The sequence below is a fragment of the Vidua chalybeata genome, chromosome 1, assembly GCF_026979565.1.
Source record: "Vidua chalybeata isolate OUT-0048 chromosome 1, bVidCha1 merged haplotype, whole genome shotgun sequence".
NCBI lineage: Eukaryota > Metazoa > Chordata > Aves > Passeriformes > Viduidae > Vidua > Vidua chalybeata.
In genome coordinates, this window is record NC_071530.1 from 63,921,341 (window position 1) to 63,941,342 (window position 20,002).

At 39.4% G+C, this 20,002-nt stretch overlaps 1 protein-coding gene across 4 annotated transcripts in view; it reads left to right on the forward strand.

Moving 5' to 3' along the window:
• Positions 1–20,002, forward strand: part of JARID2 (jumonji and AT-rich interaction domain containing 2) — a 211,329-nt gene that overhangs the window by 158,341 nt on the left and 32,986 nt on the right. For all 4 annotated transcript variants that reach the window (XM_053967043.1, XM_053967034.1, XM_053967053.1 and 1 more), the window contains exons 5-6: positions 7,359–7,535; positions 17,023–17,252. In XM_053967043.1, the coding sequence (XP_053823018.1) occupies positions 7,382–7,535; positions 17,023–17,252 (384 nt within the window). In that variant the 5' untranslated portion in view covers positions 7,359–7,381. The remainder of the gene's footprint in view (positions 1–7,358; positions 7,536–17,022; positions 17,253–20,002) is intronic.

Sequence of the window (20,002 nt, forward strand, 5' to 3'; positions counted from 1 at the left end):
GCTTGGTAAAACAACCGTAAGGTGCAGGCATAAATTACATATATTTGCACTTCAAGCATTTGGCATTGTCCTGCCAAAACATAATAAGTGGGACATATAATAAATGAGAAGCAGCCCCTAAATGTTAAGCATTGAGATGCCAGCACATCGGGAGCATTTGAGAAGCAAGGTTTTCCACCTGCTTACAGCCACAAAATGGGCCTGTGTGTCAGAAGCCAAACCTCTGGACGTGGCTCACTGAGGGGCTTGGCAAGCTGCGTGCTTTTTTGGGGCAGGCTGAAGTCCTGCATACCTTTCCTGCCCTGTGTGTAAATCATTCTAATGTTTTAAATTGTTTTAAGATTTTTACAAAGCACATCTGGCTTGTGTTTAATTGTTAGGAGGGAAAAAAAAACAGAGGAGCTAGAGGGGGAGTTGGTGTAAATAATTCATGGAGAAGAATCCTCCAATTTTGCAGAAACCATGGCCCAAATTACAGAGAAGGCTTTTGGACTGAGATGATTTTTGTTGTGGTTGTAACATACCAGGGTTTGAATACTGTCCAGATGAAAACATTTGGTTTGTACTTCAGTAAATACTGCAGAAGCACTGCCAGCTAATTCTGAAGAGTAATGAAATAGTATTTTTGGCAAGGCACATGCACTTTCCATACTTCTGATTCCATTCTTCAGATCCAAATTCAGAGGGTTTTTTTTTAACATGTTTAGCTAGTCCAAGACAAAAGTTAATGTAATTTAATGAGAAACAAAGCATAACTGTAATTTAGGAGAGAGAACTACACATTTGTAAAAAAAAAAAAAAAGTAATAACCGCATTAGTCAAATAAAATGTCTGAAAAAGAATATAGTTTATTCTATTAATCAGGCACTTGCTGCTGAGGTCAACACATCTGTATGTAGAGGCTGCAAAAGCATCAATTCTGCCTACTGTTAGTAGTGAGCCTGAATTTTGCACATGCAAAGGGTGATGTCTTTCGTAGAAAATTGCTAAAAGCATCACCATAACTTAACCCCCCTATATTTTACTTTTTACTTATTGTTGTATAAGCACCAAATCATTGTAAAAGAGGGCATGAAATACAGTTGTCATTCTTTCATATGCGTTAGGTCACACTTAGTGTTGTAGTTGTGGTAATCATTTTTTCCTATATAGTTAGGCTTTCTTTTGTGTTGCTCTTACAATAGGAGGGAAAACAAAATGCTCAAGAGAGAATTTCAAAAATGAAACTGAAGATACTGATGGAAGCAGTTGCCAAACATACTTCAAATCTAATTTTTTAAAAGAGCTGACTGTCCTCCCTTTCTGTAATAATTCATAGCTCATTGTAACCTTGATGAGTGATTTTATAAAAACAACTGATCATTAAAGAGTTTCTCAAAATTTGCTACATGCACTAGTATCTGATCCTAGAAACTCTCATACTGGTGAGGAGAGGGTACCTGGGGTTGTGTCGACTGTCCGAACTTCCTGTGTGGCTTGCAATCCCTTAGTCAGACATGGAAATTTTTTAGGCTTTCAAAATCTCACTGTGAGGTCTAGCTTTGTTGATTTGGCCTTTCCCCTAGTGTTTTGGAGGAGCAGGAGAAGGCTGGGAAGTTCCCTCCAGGGTGCTGCCTGACTTTGGCCATGGCTTTTCTGCTCTCAACTGTGAGACTTGTTAAGCAGGAAGAGGTGAGTGGTGCGTGTCTGGATGAGGGCAGCGGGTTGACTGCACTATCAGATGGATGCCTTATATTGAGCCAGCCTTAGCTGCAATGTCCTTTCCACTTTACTGTATTTGTTACTATTTCGTGTCAGTAACCCCTTCCGTATCTCCCTTCTTCCATTGCTCCCGCAACTTGTGTACCTCTCACCACTCACCTTTCTCCAGCCCCAGCACATCTGGGTTCTTTCCTTCTGCTCTGCTGCTGCTGCACTTCACAGCCTTTCTTACAGCTTACTCCTTCTGCCATGGCTTCTCTTTCCTTCCCAATATATTGCAATTGCCCCATCCAGATCTTTGGTGACAGCATATGCTTTTATGCAAATACTTCTGCAAAACAAATCAGCTGTCTTGCGAGGGAGGGGAGGGAAAGCATTTAGGAATTGTGTGCTTAGACATCATCAGGACACAATGTAAAATGTGTGGCACCTACACGAGATTGGAAACATACTGCATTTAATGTTTTGTTTAATAACATAAAGTGATATATTACACTACACATTCAGTAAGAAAATGTGTGCATATAAATTTTCCAAATCTTTTCTTGAGAGCTTGTAACATTACATTACAGTTACAGCATTTATTAATGGACTTTAATTTCCTTAGTCTGGGATTTTAATGTGAATCAGTTCCCTGATGCGATTCACCATGTGGCCCCACAAAAAAATTACTCTGCCACAGTTGAGGAGGTGGCACAGGTATAAGGCCAGATGGAGGTAGATGTTCTGTAGGCCATTTTTGATGCCAAGAAAAATGTCCACACAGCCACCAACACTCTAGTTGGTTCCTTGCATGAAATGTCTTCTATAATGAGTGGTAAGAAGTAAAATCTAATTTCTAGGCTGCCATCAGATTTGCTGAGTGAGCAGGCTTTTCAGGCACCTGCTAGTGGCAAGCTGGGTTTCTCGGGGTGGAGGGCTGCTCATGTGCTTTCCCCAGGCTCTGAAGGGCTGCTCCCTGCTCTGCCCCTTCATCTGCTCCAGTGCCCATGGTAGCAGGTGCCTGCATGATGTGGGGGCTCCCAGCACAGAAGGAGACTTGTAAAATTGAATACAGCTACGGGCTCTTGTAACTTTCACTCACTCGCTCTCTCTCTCACTCTCAGATTTTTCTGCTGTTTTCTTGGGGATGGAAAGTGAGGAGGTGAGGAATTGTATACCTAGAGTGCTGAGACCTGGCAGGCACCATGTCCCAGGCACAGATGTTGCCTTTTATTCGTGGCATTGCTGCTCTTCTTTTTTGCTGTTGGTTATTATTTCCAATGTCACTCTTTATATTACCCTTGGTAGGCTTTGAGAATCACACTTTGGTGCTGGGGAGGGCAAGAGGAAGAGAAGGGATGATTGCTCATCTTTATTTACTCTTACTGCCTGGCTGGGAAGTATGTGCAAGAGGCAACCAGCATAGCTGCCCCATGGGTTTCTGTTGCTGAGTGTGTCCAGAAAGAGATAAACATGCAGAATAGTGATCTGTGAATTTTACATATCAAGAAAGCCCCTACAACTCCGTGTTCTGTGAATGTGTGTGTACAGATGTGTCTGGTGAGCCTACAGTTTTCCTTATTCTCATGCCATTTTGGAGGGCTTTTATCATCGTGCTGTCATACATAATTTTCATGGTAAATACCTGTTACACATGGTGTAACCTGAGAGCAACAACTCTCAACAAAATCTGTCTGTAAGGAAAACCACCATGGTCTTAACTTGCAGTGAAGACCAGACAGATTTTTGAGGAAGGACAATATATTTTATTTGACCAACTTATACAGTTGGAAAAAACCAAATAGCTCTTGAGCACACATTCTTCTTCAGATTTCCAATAGTCAAGAACGTTTATAGCTAGAGCAATGCTTCTTAATATTGTTTATATAAATCATTAGCTTTGAGTAACAAATGGGGTCCCCTGTAGAGGTAGGCTGTGGCATCACATACTCATCCCTATCTGATCTCAGAGAGAATGAGGGATATTTAGGACAGGAATCATTATTACACAATATTGAAAAAGGCGGGTGATTACATAGCTTCTGCTCTTCAGAGTTCAGTTTTATTCATATGAGTTTTATTTCATCAGTCATGAGAAGTCTGAGTATTATTTCCACAAGAGGAGTCTTAGGGGGGAGGGTGCTTAGCTCTTTGCTAGGTGTAAACCAGCAGTGCACATAAACCACTCTCACGTTAGGTGTTGTTTAATAAGCATAATTGTCATTCTTTCAGCTTGAATGAAATCACAGTGTACTTACAGGCATGTCTTCCCTTCAGTTTGCTCATAAAGGTAATTCGCAGTGTCTTGAGCTTGGCCAGCCTGTTTCAATATTTTAAACCAGTGTTTTCTCAGCCTCCTGGATATGTTTAGCTACATTGGTTTAAAGCGAAAGTGGTTTTTACCAGTTCAACACGTATTTGTGAATAAATTATTTGAGGCTATTCCAGAACTGAAGTAGTATTATAAAAGATGAGGATAAATATAGTTCCATTATAAAAATTAAGCAAGAAAACACAGAGCTTTTAAATTTCTTTAAGAGTCTTCCATCCATAACAATGCTTAAATAAAACAAAAATGTGCAAGTCCAGGCTTTTTTTTCTTTCTTTCTATTTGGCAAGTCAAGTTTAATAAATATGTAGGAAAAGCTGGAGGGAAGGAGGGGAGGAGACCCAGACTGAACGCCAACTTTTCTCCAAGGTCTCATATTGCAGAGCACTTACATCAATAAAGTGAACGTTAGCAGGACTCTCCTGTATTATTGGATGTTGCTAGTCTAATTTGTCTGGAAATGTACTTCCCAAACAGTCCCAGCTGTCCCAGGAATGCAGTTTAGCCATTGTTGTTCGTAGTTCTCGATTGGAATGTCATTCTGACAGGAGATTTATGCACTGAGATTACAGCGATTGAATACCAGGAGTTAGGTGAAGTTTGTGCCTGCTCTCAAACTTGGGTAAGACTCTCCCTCCTTTCTAAAGAGACTGACACAGCACTGCGTTTTATTCTCTGTTTTAAGAAGAAAGAAAAAAAAAAGATTGCTACTGTAATAACAACGTTTGCATTGCAGATGATACATTTTTGTTGGTTGCTGCTTAAAGCAGCTGCCAAAAAAGCTCAGAGATGTGGAATTCTAAGGAAGATGAAGCTGAGATAACAGACATTATATCTAGACTCCTATTTTAGTGTCTCAGAAGGATCAATTTTCTGACTATTTCTTTAATTATAATAGGGGGATTTAGTCTGTGTTTGAATCTAATTTTGAGGGTTCCAAACAGTAAGGTTCTTTTACGCCATCATTTGTCAATGCACAATGGTGTCAGACTTCAGATTCTGACATGGATGCACTTGTATCCAGTTTCTGAATCCATACTACGCATTTGGGTACCTAGATGGAAGAAAAAGGCAATTTATTTTTCAGGCAGCACTGTCCTAGGAGTAACTATTTTAGAGTCTTCTAGTTAGTTGCTGTTGAGACTTAAAACTCCCCTACGAGCAGAAGAATTAATGTACCTCTCAGCACCTCTTACCTACTATGTTTGATTGCTTAGACTGTGCCAGAAAGTTTTGGGCTTGCATAAAAATATGAAGGTTTTCTGTTTCTGTAAGTTGCTACAGCTTCCATGCCGTGAAATATGTCATCAGTCTTAATTTGATCATTAGTCTATATAAACATGAAAGCTGTGGCGTGCAAAAGCCCTTTCCCCTAGGATAACCATATGTGTCCATACATTTCTGTCCAGGTTGGATGGAAAAATGCATTATTTCAGGGGGGAAGAATCATCATGTCCTCAGTGCTGCTGTAGTGTTTATTCTGGCTGCCCCAGGGCTACCACTCACACAGAGCACAGGATACTGGTGAGGAGTTTCTCTCTGCTTCTCCCCAAGGCAGCCACAGTTCCAAAGGAGCTGTTACAGAGGCCAAAAGCCAACATCTTTACAGGTGGGGGCGCTAAGCCTTCAGTGAGATGGAGAAGAGAATTGGAAGGGTCAGTTTTCAGTAAGAAAACTCATGGATTGAGATAAAGGCAGTTTATTAGGCAAAGCAAAGCTGCAAGCAAAGTGAAACAAGGAATTCATTTGCTACTAACTTTTGGCAGGCAGGTGTTTAACCATCCCCAGGATGAAGGGCCCCATCGCATAAAATGGTTACCCAGATGGTGTAATACTGAATGTCCCCACCTTCCTCCTCCTTCCCCCAGCTCTTTTTGCTGAGATCAGTCCTATGGTCTGGAATATCCCTGTGGCCAGTTATCCTGTCTGTGTCCCCTATAGTTCCTTGTGCACCCCAGCCTGCTTGCTGGTAGAGCAGCATGAAAAACAGGGGTAAAAAATGCCCTGACACTGTGCAAGCACTGCTCAGCAATGGCTAAAACATCCCAGTGTTATGAACCCTGCTTCCAGCACAAATCTAAAACATAGCCCTGTTCCAGCTACTATGAAGAAAATTAACTCCATCCCAATCAAAACCAGTATATTTAAGAATGGATGATTCATTGCAGGAACAGCCTATCCTAGTTTTTGTGCCATATTTAGATAATTCATTCATTAAAAAGTAATTTTTATAGCTATAAGAGTATTTTGTACAACCTTGGTGGAAGCAGAAAATATGCAGTCAAAAAAATAAGCTATAGTTAGTTGTTGGCAGTGGCAACACCAACTGCTCAAAAGCAAACCAAACACAGAATTGTAGTTCTGAAGAGCTTGAAGCCAGAAGTGCTTCCTAAGGAAGCACCAGTCAAATAGCCACTACCTTGTGTTGGTCTCTAGCCCAGTTCTCTTTGTCCTTTTGTTTATTTAGCTGCAGGAAAATAAATGAAGTTGCTGTTATCCAAGTGTTCTGACTATACTTTCCCCCCTTTCTTTAAAAGAAATTTTTCTTTGGGAATAAGTAGAAGGCTCCTAGGGCACCTGTCCTTCCAGGGGATGGACAGGAGACTCATGTTGAAGTAGAAAGTGATACTGAGCTCATGGGAAGGTGCTCATTAGTTGTCAGCAGTATTTGTACATTTAAAAATCATGGGAGCATCGTGGGAAGTAATCAAGAGATGAGAAGCAACATCCTCAAGAGGAGCACACAGGGAACCAGACCTTTCCTCTTCTTTCTCCTTTGCCAGGAATCCTCCATGCAAATAAGCTTCGGAATGTCTTGTCTGTTTCTTACTGCGGAACTCTGCAAAATATTGTGTACAATACTTTGTAGAGGTTTGCAAAGTATTGTGAACTTTAAATGCTTTATTGTAATGATTCCTTAGAAATATCACTGCAGTGCAGACTAGTTGTTTGCTCTTTTTTCTTCTGTTTGGAAAAGCTGTAAGCTTCTAGTTGTGTGTTAAGATTTCAGCAAGGCACTTGAGCACGTATTTGAAATTAAGCATGTGCATTAGTCCTTTTCTGAACACACAGAGTTATTAATTAGGGCTTATAGCAAGACTGTCTGAAATATGAATAGAATGTGCTTGAGGGAGGGGAGACCCCTGCTTTTCAAGACCATGCATATCCTGTTGGTAAAAACTAATAAGTAAAAACCCTCTAGTTAGTCATGCACAGGTCTGACCTTCCAGCTCTAAGTCCCGCTCTCCGCTTGCTGTGGAGGACACTGAAGTAGGTTATGATCGATACGGTTAGTGCAGTAAGTGAATGTAATGATGCTAATGAGCCATTTCTTTATAATGTTCAGGTTCTCCAGCCCTGCCCAGCAACATGGTATATTTTGGAAGCTCTCAGGATGATGAGGATGAAGAAGAGGAGGAGGAGGAGACAGAGGACACGAAAACAGCCACAAACAATGCTTCATCATCATGCCAGTCAACCCCTAGGAAAGGAAAAACGCATAAATATGTACCAAATGGGCAAGGTAGGTCCTAAGTAGTGCTGTTCTCCTGCACCCCCTAGTAAAGAAATCTTTGAGCTGAATGTGCTCAATCCTTGTCCGTCCTTCTAGGTCTGATTGAAGAAGTGTTGGAGTAAGGTGCAGTTTCAGCATCTTTCTTCTGACAATCTGAACTCTGTGGCAGAACTACTGCAGGGCTGGAATTATATACACACATATACACACACATATATGTATATACTGACATGGAGGTCAGTTTCTTTTCCATGTAACAAGCAATAGGACCAGAGCAAATGGCCTCAAGTTACACCAGGAAAGGTTTAAATTGGGCATTAAGAATTTCTTCACTGAAAGGGTTGTCAAGTCTGCCCAGGGAAGTGGTTGAGTCTCTATCCCTGAAGGTATTTAAAAGTCATGTAGATGTGGCACTTAGGGACGTGTTTTAGTGGTGGATTTGGCTATGTTAGCTTTATGGTTGGATTCAATGATCTTAAAGGTATTTTCCAACCTAAAAAAATCCTGTGATTCTATGAGATGTATTTATCTATGTACACACATACACATGTATAGACGCAGTCACGCTCTCTGGCTTTTTTGAGACTGATGTTTAATTTAGAATGACTTTATTTTATCTAAGTTAAATATAAGCATTCATAAGTGTTATCAAAACACATGCCAGGGCAACACTTGATTCCTCTCATGCAGTATTGAGACCACACTTGCAGTAGGTTAATACCACATTCATATTGTTGATTGAAAAATTTTATGGAAGAAACTTTTTCAAGTCAGTTATTTCTCTGCAAATCAGCAAAAGCTGCATTAATTGCACAGTAATTGTGTCACGCTGTCCTTTTGCCGTATCTTGAAAAATGGATCAATTTATATTGCAACATTGCCTACAGTATAATGGAAGATTTAAAGCTGTGCTGAAAATTTCTTGAGCCTGCTGTAATGCTCCCCTGCTAGCATCTTGTGTGATGTGGTTCTTGTTCCAGCAGGAGCTCTTGTTTCATAACTGCTATCTCTGCCTGACATAGTTTCAAAATGTAGCCTATATTCTCTGTTCCCTTCCTCACTATTAGTTTTCCATGAGAATCTTTCTTTCTGGTGACTGCCCCTTCAGCTCTTCTGCTTTAGTAGGAGGACTGTGAAGAAGGTCTCTTCACAGTGCACTTTTTGAGAGGTGACCTGTGCCTGCTCTGTTTGTTCTTTCATGCTACCTTGCTCCAAAGAAGAGATTAGTAGACCCCAATTACTTCACTGTGCTGATCCTCATCTCTGCCTTTCAAAAGGGAATTTGCTATAAACGATGCCTTTGTTACATATGCCAAAATTTTTTTCATGACTGCATCTGAATCTGTTTTTATTGCACACCCAAGCTCAAAAACTCACTTTTTGTGAATGATTTGTGGATAATTGCAAGGGGATGTTATGCCTAATAGCATTTCAACTATCAGCTGTGACCAGGAGCTTTAATGCTTTACCAGCCATAGAACAAAACTTGGCACTTAAGATTGATTTCTAAGTAATCCCCCCAAAATAAGAGGCACAAAACTCTGCATATGGAAAATGAGGCTGCACATAACAGAGCTGCTCCCTTAGAGTTTTAAATGTGATATATCACTGCAAAAGGGGCTGAATGTGTTCTATGAGAATGTTCCATGTGGCAGCTGCTTTGAAATTAGCTCAAAACCAGAGACACCTGAAATCTTAATTGGGGGTAAGTAAAGGCAAACATAATGAGCCATATAATGGTTTTCTAATCTTTATCAATATAGATCAGAGAGATTGTAAATGAAGCTGCTGCTTTAATAGAGCTGCAAAAGACCTTTATAAAATACATAGGAGACAATGTGAGATGTTTTGACAAAGGTGAAGAAACAGGAATTCCCAGAGAAGGCAGCTGCTGCTTCTTCGTCATTGTAATTTTTTTTTCTTCTCTTTTTTTTTTAATTAAAATTTCCTTACCCAGGGGTATTCCCATTCTTCAGTGTCTGTTATGTTGGTTGACAGCCAAAAGTATTTTTGTTTCATGTGAATAAAATAGGATCTGGTTCCTCTGTGTCTGTTTTAAATGAGACCACACACAAAGGCAGACCAGGGACGGGTGCAGCAAATGAACTTAATCTAGCGTGAGAGTCTATTTTTAATGAATTAAAGTCTTTTGTTTTTAATATACAATGTCTAGTCAAGCACTTTGGACCTGAAAATGCTAAGCATTTGCTATGACATACAACAACAAAAGTTCAGAGCTTGATTAATGTCATTAGACAGTGTCAAATGATTGCTTTCTGCTCAGTGGGGGCCAACAATTTTTCTGGGCGAAGTCATTTGTCATATCCTCTTCTGATGTCAATATGGGGTATTATTAAGGTTGCACACCAAACTGTTTGTTATAACTGAGCCTGTTGAGCCACCTTTTGGAGAGCTAACTCAGTCAAGAATGCCTGAGTGTGAATGGGAAGCACGTATAGCATGTGGCATAGCTTGCTGCGCAAGATGAAATAATTAGCTCAACTGACTTGTTGTCTTCTAACCTTACTGCTTACACAAATACATTGAAAACATCAAATTGTTATGTTTTCACCCTCCTTTCATAGTGCTGCTGATGTGCTGTACACACATCCATCTGTAAGAGAGCAAAGTGAAATATTTGGAAGGAGAAGTGTTAATCTCCTGCATTTATGGGAGTGTGTAAAAGGGAGTGTGCAAGTCTTTCCAGGGAGATATTTGGTCTAAATTGCATCTCCCCGCTGCTCAGAGGAAATTCCAAGTTGTAGGTAAGAGGGTAGGCTTAGGTCTTTGTTCCTTTAAACCTAATTATTTGAATTCCTCGCAACTAAATAAATTCTAGTTTGATTTCATTCTATGGCACAATGGAAGGTTTTCTCTGCAGGCTCCTGAAGAAAAATGTTTGCAAGTGCCAACTGTTTTGCTAGGCAGGCTGTGATAGAGAGCTGGAAGGTGGAGCTGGGGATTTGCTGGGTTATCGGTCCCATCTCAAGAGCAAAGGAGGATAGGCATTACTCTACTTGAAAGGGCTTGGGGGCTGGAAAAGTGCCTCAGGAGGAGCAGCATACACAGATACAGTTGTGTACACAACTTAGACATTGCATGCAGCAGGCTACAGTTCCTCTAATAATGGTTGGCTAATTTTCTCAGGAAGAATGATTGGGGAATTAGATATCTCTCACACCAAAGCAGCTCAAGGGCGGAGAGGAGTGCACATCTGGGCCAGCATACCTGGGAATGTCGTGTTGTCTCTGGATGCCAGAGACAGACAATTAAATTCTAATTTACTTTTAGGAAAACAGAATTAACCATCATTATTTGTAACCATACTTCTTCATGAAGGGTGAGTCTGGTGTCCTTAGCAGGAGTAAACCAGCCTCAGTGTGCCAGCAAAACCTACAGGGTCAGAAATGGTTGCTGGATCATGCTATGTTTTGTTAGCATGACAAGATAAAAACTGCTCTGCATGCCTTTTGCCTGAAATAAGCAGGGGAGAAAATGGTATAAATGTGGGGGGTTTTTTTTGTTTTTTTTTTTTTTTTTTTCCCTTTCTCTTGGGGCTCAAATTTCAAAACAGACCTGGCAGTAGTGCATAGTAAGCAAGCAATGCTAGAAACAGTATACTTTGCTTCAGTGTTGTCCTACTCGCTTACCAGAAACACAAAATGTTTCACTTCTCAATTTGCAATGGATAATTTAGCAGAGTAATTTCCTTACATGTGTAGTAGTACAAAGATGATGCAGGAAAAGATTGTAGATATTTTTTGAGATTGTAGAGCTTTTTTTCTTATTTCAGGGTATAGTACAATGCAGCATTTGGGTATCTTGGGTATGAATGGCATATCTTTTATATACATTACTGTTTGGGTGTGCTGTGAGAAAATTCTGATTTATGGTTGCAGTTGTTTATTTAGTTTTGGTTTTAACTAAATTTAGTATTTGTGGGTGGGTACATGAGACAGAGCCTTAGGCTTGTACATCATTTTTGGTGAAACTAATCCTGAAGCGGTAAACATTTACAAGAAAAATATATTTTAAAGAATGAGAAAATTTCAGGCAGAGTGCTGCAATAGTTAATGGGTATGCAATTATTTTGATGATTTACAGCCTTTTGTTGAAAGACCATGGAACCAGTAATTGTTGCAATAAACATTTTTGCACATTTAATTTTCCTGCAAAAATATGTAACACGAAAATTACCCGGTTTGCAGTAATTTGCATACTTAAATATGCAAATCAAGCACAACACATTTGGGGATTTGCGGATTTTCAGTAGCGAGATGTATGACCTGTGGAGAAGAATAGGGGAGCTGGAAGTTGCTCAAAAAAGAAAAAAAAATTTGAATTGTTATCCTGGTGCGAGACTTGTGATAACAGACAGACACTTCTTGTATGGACTTGCTGCTTAGTGAGTGACCCTTTTGATGTTGTTTGTGTCATAATGGTTAGGTGAGAGTAATGAATTTGTGCTGAGACGAGACACTTGGTATTGAATTTTTGCAAGCGGTGGCGCGGTGTCTCATACCAATAACGCTTCTCCCGGTGGCCCAATATATTCCTGTGCGTGCAGGGCTTGAGCTGTGTTATTGATGGTGTCAAAAAACGAATTCAGTGTTACCCCTCTGCCATGGCTCTCCTGTTTGACTCCTGCTAGCATGCAGCTATGGAAATTTTCGTGCAGTGTTGTCCACTGAGAAATTGAGTGGCATTGCATTAGGGCTTGGGAAGTGCAGAAACAGCAATACCACATGTTTTCATATGATGTGGTGTCAGCCTTTTCTTCTGAAGTACACCTTTGCTCCTGACTCTGTGTAGGCAGAGCATGTTGGGGGCTCCAGAAGACAGCTTCTATCCGTGGAAATGATTTATGGAAGTCAGAACATAGCCAACATTTAAGGAAAACAATTGGCAGTATTAAAATACTGTGTTTTATGGAAGTATAAGGTTGTTTTAGTTCCTCTGGGAAGGGAAGGAATTATTGCCTGGGTCCTTTAACGCAGTTTGAGAGCCACGTAAATGTTTTCACAGTGACTTAGAACTGAATTAAAGCCAGAGCAAGAATGTTTTTGTACAGTAAGGGATACTTCATGCCAAAAAGTTGATTAATACTACATCTCTTCCCAAACATGATGTATGTAACAACATGAGGCTTGCACTGGAATAGCTGGCTCGGGTTCACAATATTGGCAAGGTTCCCTTTTCTCTTTCTAAAAACAAAACTTCTCCCTTTCATTTCTATCTCCCCTCTGTTTTCTGGATGGTTTTATGAATGCGCAATCACTTGCTTTATGCAGTGCAAGCTCTGCAATATGCAGCACATGTATATGTATATGGTCCGTGCCTTCATCTCCCAGCCACTGGCACACAGCAAAAGGGTTCTGTACTCTGCAGTCCATATTAAACCTCCCCAGTTATCTCAAGTATAAAGCATATCAGGTGCAGGAATAACCTCCAGGAGGGCTTGGGAAACAAAGGTTTGTCCGTGGAGTCAATAGCTGACTGAACCCAGTCCAGTAATTCTGCTGCCTCCACAGTGAAAGCTTGATTATTGTGCATATTATAAATTAGCTTCTGAATGGCTGGCTGGCTGTATCCTGTGAAGTGTTTGTGTGCAAATTAATTTGTAGGAATACTTCCGAAAATTGCTGAAAACACATTATGTTTATCGCCCACTACAGTGTCAATTCCTGTAGTAAATGCTTAGTTAATCTGTAGTAATTGAGCACATCTGTGGCTTTACTTGACCAAAAAAATTTTTTTAGACGTTATTATAGCTGCACGTAATAGAGGCACAATTTGCACAGTTTGCATTGGTTTATGTAGGGATTCTTTATCAGTTTCAAATGAGATACCTCAAAGTCCCAATATGGGATCCTGGGTAAATACTGGTGCCTGGGGTCTAGTTCCCCTGATGCAGGAAGTACTATGATGCATCTGTGGGGATCACGCCTGCCATAAGGTTTTGCTCTGCTGCCATAAATTATATCAGTGGTTTAAAAACCCCAGTGCTTGTGAGTTTTGAATGTAGTGGTTCAGTTTCTTTGCATTTGATCATCACTGCTAACCAAAAGACCCACAAGTATTTCACTGTGGGACTCTTATTGTTTCAGTTTAATAATAGTAATAGCTTTGGAGGACACAGCATTTTGAGAATAAGCATTCAAATAGATACAAGTATAATGATACCCATTTATTCTATCTGGAGTGTCTGAACAATAATAATTTACTTACACTTTTGATTACTTGTTAGTAGTGCTTCTTGCCTTTAACTAAAAGCTGTTCTGGAAATACAGAACAAGGTAGCATAAAATAATCATAATTCAAGACTACACGTCATTTCTGCTTCAGCAATGCAAGTTTCACCACTCATGTAGGTTGGACTCGGTTTTTTATCTTTCTGTCTTTTAGTGAAATTATTGCTTCAAGGGTGAAACCTTTATTGACCACTCTTTAGCAAGGAACTAAAGTGAATGGGAACAGAACATCAGATATTGGCATGTCAGACTTATTTCTAACATGGGAGATTTTCCTGGAAAAACCTGTCGGGGTTCATAAAGCACAACATACACCTTTCCTGATTTTCTGAGTGCATCAGAAATATTTAGGAGCTGACAGACATGAAGGAGAACGCCATTTGCTGCATAAGAAGGCACAAAAGAATTAGTAATAATTTCATTGTTTAATCAAATTTGATCTCAGTAATATTTATTGCAGATGTTTTTGGGTGTATTGTTTTCTTTCCTTTGAGAAGAGGGTGTTGCTGGCTTACTATCAGTTACTCTTCAGCAACAAGATTTTGAGGGGCGCGGGTGGTCCTTTTTTGATGATACATATTTTTCTCTGAACTGTCTTACTAGCTGTTGGGGCCAGAGTTTAATTATGTATTTTACTAAATAAATTTATTGTGTAAATAACTTGCTTCAACATTTTTAGTGAGACGAGAGGAAAATCATAGTCTTGGGAATTTTTTCCGCTCCTAAATGCTTGGCTGGCAATAGCATTTTATAATTAATCAAGTTAATATTTAGATAGTTGCTCACATAGTATGTTTGTAAATTTTTCAGAATTTACTATTGTGGAAAGGTTTCATAGCTGGATATAAAATAGCTGGATATAACAGTAATCTAGGTGTTACAAGAAACAAATACTGATTTTTATATAAACTGATACCATCTACTGTTTAACTAGAAGACAGTGTTGTAAAAACTGTTTTGTATCTACATCTCCCTTTGTTGTGTTTTCAGGCACTAGCTTTTTAAGCTTTTCCTGTGAGACTGAACATTTTTTTCCTCCTGTATCTCTCTTCCCCCTTTCAAGAATCTTACAAATTAAGACAAAAGATAATTACTCAGAGGGTAAAACTGGCAGCGTTCCCACGACACTTAAATTTAATGAGCTGTTGCATATAAAATATACCTTGTCTCATGTTTGCTTGCCTTTTTTTTTTTTTTTTTCTTTTTTTTTTTTTTTTTTTTTTTTTGTGAACCCGAGAAGTGCACAATTTGGCTTTTTTGGCTGTGTTTTCTGTTTCAGTAATCTTCAGTTTTAAAGTGGCAACTGATTACAGAAAATTGTATCTCTCTGACTAGAATGTTTCCATAGGAGCAGATCAGTATATACCAGTATATACGATTTGTTCCCTTAAAGGAAGATATCACTCTAAATGATAAAATACATATTAACAAAGCTGCCATTGGTTGTTTGTGTTATGTCTTATTAAAAATAAATAGTCGTGGTTTGTGCATCTGTAGCGCCTTCCATCTGATGTGAGAATTCTTTACAAAGGAGGATGAATGTATTGTCATGAACTTCCTGAGTGGGGTTGGCAATTGCTATCAGTTCCATCACTGGAAATGAGACACAAAGGGTTACGTGATTTTCACAGAAATCACTGAGAAATCCTTGGCTGGCTGGGGCAGCACCAGTTGCTCCTGAGCTCAGGAGTGACAGAACCATGGGGAAGTTTGTGGTGATTCCACTGCTGACAGTTTTTCTCTCATTCTTACTCCATTTATGCAAGTCGGAAGGGAGAGAGGAGGAAAAACAATTGCAGTTTTTTCTTTCGTGAGCAATCTGCTTCAACACTTATGACTGACTGAATATGATAAGGGAACTGAAAATATTATAAGTGACCTGAAAATCAAATTTGTCAATAGCTTGCTGGGGTTCTGGCTGCAGGAAGCTGAATAGCTGTTTGGGAAGGTCTGGAGGTAGAGTCTTCTCAAAAGCAACTTAGCTGCCCCTCTTCTGTCCAGCAGGATTGTTTGGTTTTTGTTACTACTCTTAACTGTTGCACCTGCTGTTAATACTCTACATCTGTAGAGACAGCTAAGCTTCACAACTTAGATAAGAAGATATGTGTTGTAGGAATATCACCTTTAGTGACAAAAGAAGGCTTTCATTTCACAAGAAAACAGTAACTTCGTGCATTTAGTTACTATTCCTAAATAGATGGTGTGTGTTGTGTGTAATAAATAGGATTTTCATATAGTTGTGCTATTAAGTATTTATGAAGTTTATTGTTTGCATCCTTTCCTAAACCGTGTCAAAGAAAGACAGGTAGAAATCAAGAGTACAAGGCAGAAGGGCATTTGCCATTGTGGATGTTGGATCACAAATCCTGGGGACCTCTGTCAAGTGCTCCACTGAAGAGGGTGCATCACTGACATGAATTCAGTGCATTTTTGATTAACAGACAGAGTAATGTGATGTGATTTTTTTTGTTTGTTTTAGCTTCAGCTTTCATGTTCCCTGACAACAGAAGAGCAGTGATTCTTCTTAAATAAATTCAGCAGAGAGACAGAACAAAACTTGTTTGTATACATTCACATAATATTTATCATACAAAAAATAAAGATGTCTGTTCCACACTTACTTATCCCTTAATTTAAAGGTTATGGTGCTCAGCATAGGTCCCAGTGTTACTTCATGTCAGGTGCTCCAAAATGGTTTTAGTATTTTCCTTTTTTTGCAGAAGTACCTTTTTCTATTTGCAGCTTGTCTGCTATAGGCAAACTGCTGTCAGTTTGATTCAGCAGTTTGGGTATTGATGAAAACAAAACATGCTTTTTGATGGAACGTTTCCGTTCTTCTACATTGGTATAAAAATAAAATCTTTTTTCTGTTTAGGTTATGTTTAGAATTCCCTCGCTGCAAGAGCAAAAAAATATAATTAAAACTGTCATAAGTAAAAATCAAACTCATAATTCTAAATCTAGGTCAGTCAAAACAGTAATATACCTTGTATGTTTTAATTTGGATATTGAAGATAATGTGTGCTAACAAGCAGAGGAAATAATTTAGTAAATCTGTTCATCTAAAGAAATATGCAAAATAGTGCTATTTCTAGATTGATTTAACTTTAGATGTAAGAAGGCATTCACTAAATATCCAACACTGAGAGCAGAGAAAGTTGTGATGTTTTGAATGAAGTGTTTGGTCTTGCATAGTTTTTCTTCTCTTTTTTTCCCCTTAATAACCTGATTTTCTCTCTTCTCAGTTTTTAATGGGTCCAGCAAATCATCGAAGGAGAAAGAACCTGCTCAGAAACACAAAAGCAAAGAGGCCACCCCAGGGAAGGAGAGGAACAGCGAATATAAGGCTGAGAGTCGAAAAGACCAGGCTGCTGCTAATCACCACGCTACTACAAACACTGGCTCCTCTACGAAAGGGCTCACGGCTAACAACAACCACACTCTTCACAGATCGGCTCAGGACTTAAGGAAACAGGTAATAAGTTGTACTCTGCTGTGGACACACGGGAAACAAAGGCTTTTAAGGTTCTAAGCTCCTTTTTCCACTGCTTGGTGTAGATCAAACATGGCCATCCTTAAAAGCATCCTCTGGAGCAGCAGGGAGTTAATTTTCAATTATATAAAAAAAAAGGAAAAAAAGAAAAATATATACATGGGAAGTCAGTATGATAAAGAGTGCTTTGCAACCCTGTCTTTTTATTATCTGGTATATTCATATGAAAGAGTAAAGTTCACATTGCTGTTTCTGAAACCTTTCTGAGTGGCACTCTGCTGACAGTGCCAAGGCTGGCAGCACATGGAAGAGGGAGCAGGTCTGTGTGGCTTATTTCAGGGGCTCACTGGTGCTCTGGAGAGCCTGACATTGCACTCAGGTGTCTTGGTTTGCACATGGGCAGCACAAACCTCAGAGTCTGCGAAAAATGTTTAATCTGATGCATAAACAAGATGCTCCAAAATATTGCCTCCTTCACAATGGAGGTACCTGGTGGGAGACATTTTTAGAGTTCCATATTACTTGGTTGAAAGCTAGCAAAAAATTCAGGAAGAGATTTGTTTCAACCTAACTTGAATTTGGGTGTAAAAGTTTAGCATATCAGTTGTGCTTGTGATTGGCCTTATTCAGGCTGGGGCTGGGTTAGCAGAGTACCTGCACCAGGGCAGTGCAGTACAGAACACTTGCTGCACTGAAGCCTTTTTGGGGTGGGGTGAGGGGAGGTGGGGGTGGAATATATTGATTTGGTTTGGTGGTGGGTGGTTGGTTTGTTTGTTTGTTTGTTTGTTTTGCCTTTCTTGGGTTTGTTTTTTTTTTGTTTTTTTTTTTTTTTTTGTTGGTCTTTTGGTGGGTTTTTGTTTTGTTTTCTTTTTTTGTTGTTTTGTTCTGGGTTTTTTTGTTGGTTGGTTGCTTGTTTTGCAGTGATGAATTCTCAACAGGCTGATTGGAGACAGTCTTTACTTGCTGACACCTAAAGATTTTTCTTTTAAGTATGCTGACCTAGTCTTCAGTGGAGCTGGAATTGCCATCTTGTAGAGGCCTGTCAAGGCCTTTAAATGGCACCTCTGAGTCACAGGCTTGGAAATTAAAAATGGCAAGAAGAAAAGCAGTTATGTTCTTGCTGAAGAAATCTAATGCTGTGTGTTTCAGTGGTGGTTTAAGTTCTCCTGAAATGCCTCCACCAAATTTGTATTACCTTCTAAATCAGATTTGAGACCCTGAAGGCTATTTACAGTGTGTCTGTACCACTGTAAGACTTGAATTCTTTATTCCACCATGGCAGTTTGCCCTTATCTAAAGCATCAGTGTGAATGTCTGCCTTCTTTTGCATCCTTTTGGATTTATTTTTTGTGATTACTAGTATCTTATGGTCCTTGCTGTGACACGCTCTGTCATAAGCTCATGGTGTTAAACAAATTTCCCAAAATTTAAGAATGCAGTTCTTGATTCTTTTAACCTAGTGGAACACCTGTGTGAAATGCTTTAAAATTGTATCATCAGAGTTTGGTTGGTTAAAACTTTTGTGAAAGTCAACTGCTGCCACTTCTGAAGGTAGTTTTGAAAGAAAAAGACAAGGGTAGAACAATTTTGTCCATAATCCAAGTGGTTTTGCTTCATAGAGTATTAAATGTTTTTGATTGTGTGACACACAACGGAGAAAAATTTAAAGCGATGCAGTACAACCAGCAATCACACTACATGGACACATCAGCAAGGGTGCTCCCCAGGCTTCAGAAAATGGGGAGGAGGGGGGGTGGTTTAAATCAAGATGATGTGGGTTTTCTCTTTTTTTTCTTCCTACAAAACTGTCAGGCACCTAAATTTTCTTCTGCAACCCTCAGTAGCATAAGTACTTTGTTACAAATCTTAATGAAAATATGACTCTTGCTAATTAAAGGTGGATTATATGTTTTGCCTGACACAAAGCCTTAGTTTTGTACACGACCCTAGACTTACCAGTTATGGGACATTGCTAAATTTCTTCTTTGCCATCTACCAGTGTTTTCCTACTTTAAAGGATTGTGAGCAAAGGAAATGTAGTTCTATGGGGCCCTCTCTTGGCCTAATATAGTAATTTACCTCTGCACAACTCATAAGCACAGAACTATTTTTATGAATGATTTCAAGATCAGTTGCATAACTTGGATTTGTTTGGGACCAAAACTGGTGTTAGTGTTGCTAATGTTGCTCTTATCACTGTGGTTGCTATGTAGCAGGTTAGGTTTTTCTGTGTATGGTTTTGGAGGCTGAATCTTAGGTGCTATGCAGAGATGTGTATGCAGACCAGTTCAAATCTAACAAACCAATTGCTGCAAGACAGTGCTGGTCCCAAGTTTTTTTTATAAAGACAAGAAAATTTAAAATTTATCATACCATGTTTTACTGTAGGGCAAGTGTTCACTAAAGAAGAGTCGTCTGAAGACGATTATATGTCAGCAAAACTAGGAACATAGCTGAAAAGCAAAGATGAGATTATTCATATCCCTAGTTTCACCTTTGGCTCAAGACTTTGGATCATGTATGGCTAATGTCAGTCACTTTATTCCTACTAGGTGACACGCCTAGTTGATGAATGAAAGGCTGTGGATGTTGTCCCCCTGGACTTCAGTAAAGCCTTTGACACCACTACCCACACAAGTCGCCCAGAGAAACAGGCTGCTCAAGGCTTGTATGGTTAAAAACTGTATAGGTTAAAAACTGTCTGGATGGCTGGGCCCAGAGAGTGGTGGTAA